The sequence below is a fragment of the Branchiostoma floridae genome, chromosome 10, assembly GCF_000003815.2.
Source record: "Branchiostoma floridae strain S238N-H82 chromosome 10, Bfl_VNyyK, whole genome shotgun sequence".
NCBI classification, from domain to species: domain Eukaryota; kingdom Metazoa; phylum Chordata; class Leptocardii; order Amphioxiformes; family Branchiostomatidae; genus Branchiostoma; species Branchiostoma floridae.
Window position 1 is genome coordinate 15,126,511 of NC_049988.1, and position 8,366 is coordinate 15,134,876.

The 8,366-nt window shown below is 41.9% G+C and overlaps 1 protein-coding gene and 2 long non-coding RNA genes across 3 annotated transcripts; 2 read left to right on the plus strand and 1 right to left on the minus strand.

Moving 5' to 3' along the window:
• Positions 1-1,508: 1,508 nt before the first annotated feature.
• Positions 1,509-2,386, minus strand: LOC118425075. The gene is made up of 2 exons (XR_004832262.1): positions 2,321-2,386; positions 1,509-1,580 (listed from the first exon to the last, which is right to left on the minus strand). It is a non-coding gene; the product is annotated as an uncharacterized LOC118425075 (long non-coding RNA).
• A 1,008-nt stretch (positions 2,387-3,394) lies between these two features.
• Positions 3,395-5,652, plus strand: LOC118424465. Its single transcript, XR_004832204.1, has 4 exons — positions 3,395-3,534; positions 3,915-3,993; positions 4,854-4,897; positions 5,614-5,652. It is a non-coding gene; the product is annotated as an uncharacterized LOC118424465 (long non-coding RNA).
• Positions 5,653-7,216, plus strand: LOC118424464 (avidin-like). Its single transcript, XM_035833035.1, has 3 exons — positions 5,653-5,721; positions 5,968-6,085; positions 6,677-7,216. Exons 1-3 carry the CDS (start codon positions 5,656-5,658, stop codon positions 6,838-6,840), a joined length of 348 nt encoding a protein of 115 aa, XP_035688928.1. The 5' UTR covers positions 5,653-5,655; the 3' UTR covers positions 6,841-7,216.
• Positions 7,217-8,366: the final 1,150 nt, after the last annotated feature.

The window sequence follows — 8,366 nt, forward strand, 5'->3', positions numbered from 1 at the left end:
CAACGATTTAAATTGTTGCTTTTAATTTTTTCCTTAACTTCTCCATTTGATAGCAGAAGTTTTTATTTAGTTGATATATTTCCCCTGCTTTTAATAATTTAATTGTTATTTAGCTTCTCTATTTGATGGCTTTTTTGTGTTAATTTAGTTGATACATTTCCCTTGTTTTATCATCAATTGTCTATCACCTCAATTATTTCCCTAGCATTGCATACGCTATAGGAGGAGGGCTCGCATAAGCCGTTAGGCTTCCTCCCTTCCTCCCGCACAGTATTTGTTTTATCCAATGTACATTTCTCTGTTTTTGTATTCTACGTGCGAATAAATAAACTCAAACTCAAACTCAAACCCTGTTCGAACGTCCGCTGAACTGTAGTACTACAGCCTCGGAGGGTGTAGTAGACTACAGCCCGATTTACACTTGTTTCTTGAATCTGTAGTACTACACATCGTAGTCTACTACTGTAGTAGACTACAGATTCGCGTCCGGTTTACACTCACTGACAGAGAGCATAGCGGGACACCTGCTGTTCTTTGATTACGGAGAAACTGTAGTGACTGAATGTGACCTTTGACACTTGGCGGGCGCGGGAATCTTATATTTGTGAAAAAAGGTTTTTTTTCTAATACAAGGCACTCTGAAAAATAGGCCATGACAATAGAAAATAGTACATTGACCGCAGATGACCCATATAAAACACGCGCACGTTTCGAATTACACCAGATCGAACAGCATCAATTTTTTGGTCTTCTTCACTCTTCCTGTTGTGTCAAAAGTGCCAATTTTGACCACCGGACGGATCAAAATGACGGGAGAGGCGGAGGTCATTATGTTCATGTTGCAGTGTTACCCAGGTTTTCAACCAGACACGCCAAGAACGTATGCAGCGCAGGAGGCGACTGACGCGGTTGGCGTCAGTCAGCTGTAGTCTACTACAGTTTCTGTTTACACCCTGTTCGAATTCTCATAGAACGTCCGCTGAACTGTAGTACTACAGCCTCGGAGGGTGTAGTAGACTACAGTAGTAGACTACACTTCATTTCTGTTTACACCCAGAAAAAATCTGTAGGCTACTACAGTAGTAGACTACGATCTGTAGTACTACAGATAAAACTACAAGTGTAAATCGTGCCTAAGGCCACCTGGACAACTCACAATCTTCTCGAATCCCACAGTGCCGCACCGGTGCCCCAAGTGCAGTGAGATACAACCTTAGGTAGCTGGTATGGAAAGTTTGCTACTACAGTCGGAAAGGTTGATACTTGCTGGAAGTTTTGGGGGATCGGGTGCATATGTTAGTCAGTATGCGTGAGCCCTGCTTCATGGGCTGGCAATTTGCTGTTGCCTACCGGTCGTTAAACTGTCTTTAAAAAGTGGACAGGCGTAGACTTGTCCAGCTGTTCCCAACCATACGCTGACCAAAAGTTGGGGGTTGTCGTGGAAAGGTCCTAATATGCAACCAATAATAAAGCTTAAGTAACACGGGTGTGCGGTACTCACCTATTTCCAGGAGACGCAGCTGCCAGAGCCACAAACAGAAGAAGGCAGAGACTCATGGTTGGTTATCCGGGGTCAATGACTGCATGGAAATTAAAAGCTGAAAGGTTAGCGGGAGCCCTTCTCGCCATCGCAAGGGATTAACAGCTTTATGTTGACCTAAAGGTAAAGTTTCCAGAACAATTCGCCTAGACATGGTGCTAGAGTCAGAATCTACAAACAAGTGGTTCTGATGAAATAAACAGTTACTTGGGAAGAGCGCATAGAGAAGCCAATGAACGGGAAAAGTCGAAGTGCGCTGAGGTTCTGGTAAAAGCCAGAGCAAAGAATTAAGATCCCGGTGTGTACCGGTGGTGATTGGTTTCGGGGGGTTCGCAGGGTAATCTTTGTCTCGTTTGCTAAAACTCCTTTGAGTGATAGGTTTCCGGTTTATTTATGACATATATCAGTGGCATAAGAAGGCCTCTAGCCCCATGTGTTCTTCTGTGATACTTTATGATGCGCATGCATTGGCTATTGCCTTGGCGTCCTTAACCGAAGTAAACCAGTCGGTACGAATGAATTACCAGAGGTAAATCATAGCAACGCGGCCTTCTGTTCACAATGATGAAGCGAAGCATGTGAAACTTTTTTATAGTATATCTTAACAGTTTGCTTGCGTGTGTTACACTGGAATATGCGAAACGTTGCTAACAGATTAGCTTGCCTAAAGCATTTTGTTGTTGATCGACGTTTAAATTATTTCCTGTTGGTGCAATGCATGATGAAAGGGAGAGAGAGAGAGAGAGAGAGAGAGAGAGAGTTAAAGGAAGAGGGACTTACCTATCTTGAAGTGAAGTCTGAGTTTCGGTCGCACGGCGTGGGTGGAAAATTTAGCCGTATATAGACCTAACACGTGGGAACTTGAACACCTTTTATTTGGAAAAGATTAGTCACTAAATGACTAATCACACATTCATGGTCGTTATCATTATTTCCTGTCGGATACATACCAACATTAGCATACATCTTTTGTTTACTTCGTGCTGTTTGTTCCGATTTTCATACCTGTTTTAAATGTTTTTTGTGCATAAAATGCCAAAAACATCTAAATAACAAAAAGACGAACTTCCGAATATTCAATTTTGCAGTCCTCATCAAATTTGAAAGCCAGACCGCTTATTAGAAAAACAAGATATCGAAGCCTTCATCACAACTTCCTTTACGGTAAAGATTTCGGAATGCTAGGTGCAGCCCGAAGGGGAAGAGTTTTCCTACGAAAATGCTTTAAAACTGAAGCTTAGAACCTGGTCATTTTTTAAAATCGAAGTCCGATTTCCCCTACCCTTGTGAAAGGCTAAGTTGCCGCCGTTTTCGGCGCTCTGTTGATGGTAGCTATTGATTTACGACCATAAGTAAATTTTGGGGCCATGCACGGTTGTTAATTCTACACCCGTTCGTCCTACCGGTCAGGGTAAGGTGAAATGGCTTGAAATGCAAAGATGTGAAGAAAAAATAATCCAACATTCGGTATACCATACTCTCTGTCTTCAGTTACTTCCTTCTTTTGCCAGATTTTGCTCCCTATCGCCAAATTTCTTCTAGCGTGGACGAAATGATTAATTTATTTTGGTGAAAGGTAGATGGACGGACGGCATTGACGGATGGCATTGACGGACCAAGAAGTCGACAGCCGGAGAATGGAAGGGTTTTTTGTTTTCACCTCATCTTCTCGAATTTGCTGAGAAGCGTTTCAATAACCTTTATCTGATACTGAGTCTGCATTTCGCTTACGCTGGAAGAAAATTTATGAAAGCAAGCAAAATCTGACGATGAGAAGGAAGTTTCCTTGTTGGCACTACCAACTAGCTACAATGGCAAAGAGCTGACGTTTGAGATCATAGCAGACAGCTGGCGGAAGATATCCGGCTGTGTGCAGTGCCAAGTTCACATAGGGGGAGTATAAAAGGTCCTAAGTTTCACAAGTTTCCAGCGGTCGAGATAGAGGTGACAACGTGGTTCAGCTCTTCACGCAGAGTCGCTGTTCTGATATACAGGTTGGTGCTCTTCTTGTTTTCTTTATGTTTGCCAGAACAGTTGCGTTGTGTATTGCTGTTGTTGGAGATTGAAGGGTGGTCTCTAAACACGTTTTCCATCTATCACATTTAGTGCCAAGCAAAAATCTGTATCTGTACGTTTTCCCTCGGCTGAAGTGCTGTGCAACAGGATAAAAACTGAACCATCTTATTTCAAAATCGATTGACACATGTGCTGTATGCGGGTACCAGCAATTTTGTAAGACACACAATACAGAAATGGATGGTTCCGTGTATACCTGGCTCGAAATGTAGTATATACGCCGGACATACTTGTTTAGATATAGCAGGTTCATTGACAAAAGTTGAAGTCACGCTAACTTTCAGCTTTTAAATTTCAGTTATTGACCCCGGACAATCAACCATGAGACTCTGTCTTCTTCTGTTTGTGGCTGTGGCATCTGCATCTCCTGCGAATGGGTGGGTGCCGTTCATCCTTCTTACTTTAGCTTTATTATTAGTTGCATATTTAGGACCTTCTCTCGACAACCCCCAACCTCTGGTAAGCGGATCCGGAGTGTTGGGTACAATTGGACCAGACTACGCCTGTCCACTACAAATATCCTCATTATCTGCTTCACTGTCCTAATTATGTTCAACAACATACACTCCTCTTAGACAGACTTGAAAACCTGAATATTCCTATGTTAGATTTAAATTAGTTAACTGATAGTTCTTTTGTTTATCTGCTACTTAAAGGATCGGCTTTACTGACATCTGATATAAATTCCCAAATTCTCTCCATAACTCAATCATATTTATCCGAAACAAAACGATTTTAAAATTGCTTTTTGACTATCCTTATCATTTACTATTGGTAACATAAGTTTATCCGTCCGTTTCTTTTTAGAATTAGGCGTTCCCGTACCCGTTTCATCTTTTTTGTCCTATGTTGTGTTGTTATTTTGTCTAGTGGTGTCTTTAATATAAGCCTGTGTGCTTGAGTGGGGGCACCACTATGTTTTGTACTGTATTAATGTAGCAATAAAAAAAATATTCTAAGACAATTTGACGAAGGACAGGCGGCAGCAAGCGGTCTCCTCACGACTTACATATACACCGGAGCTCCCAAAAGTCCAAAAACTATTGACCTCTAGATCTCATCCTTCCACCCAACACTCAGAACCTTACCTGGTTGTCACGACTAGTGGACAGCAGGCTGAAGTAGGCTATTTGGAATGGGATATATGATAATGCTGAGGGTCTCCAGCAATGCGCTTATACGTAGGTAGTCAATTAGCATTACGAAAATCAACAATTCTTTTACGTTCAATTCGCAGGCAGGCCGATGTCAGTGACGCCCCATCCATGAGCAATGGCACTGGTAAGTGGAGAATGTTGTAGAACTCCAGATTGTTTCTGAATGACTCCCAACCACAGGCTAACTAGTCCTCAACTGTCTCCCAAACTATTACAGACATCTCGTCCACTCGTTTGAGATATTCTAATATTCATGACTACCATCTTATTAGCCGACTATGCCGAACAGTTCACACAAGTTCGTCTGACCGAACCTGTTATACTATAGGGGCTGACGGGCTGTGGTGACCATATACACGAACGAGTATTTCAGAAACTCAAAACCTACATTTCCCCCACAAAACGATTTGATATTTCTTCCAGTTTAATTACCCAGACCTCTCTCTATGTCGCGAACTTGATGTTATTTAATCTGAAGATATTGGTTATAATATCTGTGCCTCTTTATGTTATCTATTAAGTTTGGTTTCCAAAGCATACTTGATATGTGAATGTTTTTATGCATCAACGCGTTACTTTAAAATTGGAACTGGGAGTCAAGGTTTAACGGATCGATGAAATGTTATGTTTCTGGTAACCAAAACCAGCATCAGCGCCGTTGCCTGGGCTGTCCATTGTAATGTACTGTTGCAATTCAGTTTTAATCTATGACTTAACTGTCAACCACAGCCGAGTTTGCCCGCGAGAGGGTCTATGACTATGGTCGGCTACATATACATGTAATAGAGGCTTGGTCAATGTATCTGGCACATCTGCGTACAAACAATTATTTTTGTCTAGACGCCAATCCTTGTGAGGACATCACCGGACTCTGGTTCCCAGATGACTCTGGTGCAGAACGGCACGATCATCACCGGCTTTTACGGGACAGCGGTGGAGTCTACCAAGGTATAAAAGTCGAAAGCTTAAGCCATTCAAGTTTAACGAAGACAAGATTGTTGAGACATGATTGATGAGACATTGATGAATCTAGCTGAATATTCTGTCAGGTTCGAAAGCTGCTTCTGTTGCCAGGAAGAAGCTCTAACAAACTAGAGGATCCCAACTGTTGAAAATTGTTTGTAAGGTCAGATCTAGTTAGCTCTTCACTTCATGTTGAATCATTTGAAACGAAAAAATTTTATGGCCCTACAGGGGGCGGCTGGATACACGCCACCTGAGTTGCTGATGTCCAGACCTGTGGAGAATCCACATGGAACGTTTGCCTGGATCGTGATCTGGAGCAACGGTCGGTCCACCACAGCATGGACAGGTAAATATCAAACTCTAACCCACGCAAACAAAATAAAGCGGCAAACACCCGTTTGAAAATTTCATCAGGTTTGGTCCATTTTTTTTCTTCTTCTCACAGCCAATAGCGTCTCTTACTTGCTTGTCTCTCAGACACCTTCTTCAGAGCTTCTGACTGCAGTGCTGCTTGCTAGTATGCTTAAGACGCTACTGGCTTTGACAAAAAGAAAAGTCCAATATCCCAAAACGAAATACTCTTTCATTTCCGTTCATAATTTACATGATACTGGTACACTTTAAGCACTTTGATGTATTGGGTATGACTTAGGTTGTCGTCAGACACGTCGTGTGATCGTCGTGCGATTTTGATTCCATGTATAGAGTTTTTATGTGACAGAACTAACAACTGACAAACATTTGGGCAGCTTTTTATGTAGAGAGACAGTTGAACGTTGCAGCATCCAAAGAAGGTCACTAATTTAGCTAACGTACAATGTATGTGACCGCGCTTTTAACCAACTCTTTAATCTTTTCTCAAACGTTGTGTCCTCGATTGACTGATATAGGAAATCTGCCGTCTGACAGGTATATATTTCCTTTGTGCTATCCACAGCCCAATGTGTCATCTGTGGCGACCATGCTGAACTCCACACCACATGGCTGCTCCGCTCCAAGGTTGACGGCTGCGATGATCGCTGGAAGGCGACCCGGGTGGGAGAGGACACCTTCACCCGTTATTCACAGACGGAGATAGAGCCCTTACATGGTAATCTTTAAATGAGTGCATTGAGGTCTTCCGATGAGTGGTCATATTGAGAAAATATACTCTCGAGATCCAACAATGCCAGTCATAAGGCCGAATTGATGTTAGACTTTACATCATTTAAAAATCAACGTACAAGTAAATAAGACGTAATTACAAATCTATCTTAAAAGCAAGGCGTGATTTAAAGCAAACTGCTTGGTAAGAGACACGTTTTCGACATTGATACGTTCAAACTACTCTAAAGTATGATTACATATAACACGACAACAATATACGACTCAATGTTACGTGCATATAGTCGCGAATTGTTTATCAGCCGAGTCATGTGGCGTTTGGCACTCGCGAAAGATCATCAAAAAGGCTCAATTAAAGTCTTGTGTAATCGCATGATGTGTCTCGTTTCTTTTTATGTGTGTGGTCGCTGAATTACGCCTTTCGTAATTCAAGAGCTATCTAACATCCAAAAATGGTGGTCATAGCTTGTTCGGAACACATGATGTCAAAATATGAAGTTCTGCTGCAGTGCAAAGGGAAACCACTAGGGGGACCGAAATCTAATGATTTCCAGATTTTGTCACCCCCCACCAACACACCAAGTATGACAGCATTCCATCCAGCCGGTTTAGTTATCTTGTTGACAGACGCACACACACTGTCTGACCTGAAGTTCTCATACAACATGAAAGGGGACGCTCGTAACAAGGAAGACAGAATATGCAATGTTGAGGTCGAGTTGTGCAAGAACTAGATGAGAACACCAACAACTCATGATCATTCTTTTAGATAATTCAACCCTTTGAATAAGCTACAATCCTGACATTTGGCGTTCAATACATGGTAATATCTCATACAATGTGAAAAGGTGCGCTCCTGACAAGTAAAACAGAACATAGTTTAGCTCGTACCTTAATGTTGTGTGAGGGTTCAGATACAATTACAGAAAATACTACCATTCATACTAAGCAGCTAAGGCATTATTCTACTGGAGCTTTGGACAAGAAATGAGTGGCCAAGACACCATCGGTCATTAGAAGGTCTTGGAGACCATTGAGCGCGTAGGCTTAGGTCACATTTCCAAACCGGGGCCCGGCCGGAATGTTTATAAAAACGAGAAAATAAACTGTATACCAAGAAATATACACAAATTGTCCCCATGAATCCTCTGTTGACATTTTTTTTTTTTTTATGTCTTTCATATCATTCTTTTTCCTCCCGAAAGCTGCACGGCCGGACCCCGGTTTGGAAATGTGACCTAAGCCTTACTGATAGACCGTCGGGAGATCTTTACATGTAGAAGCCTGTCTCGCCTTTATAAAAAATTCCCACTCCAAATGCATACACGTAGGGCGTTCCAATGCCACAAACAACACTCTGAGAATTCACATGCTGAAATTGCCTAGTAAATGTATTGTCATGCAATCCCTTCCACTCAATTCGCAGAAAATGCAATAAACAACACAAATACTTTTCTTTCTAACATCGCTTCGTCATTTATCAACACCTGAAAAATAAAGTACGACTGGATATGGATAAAGGA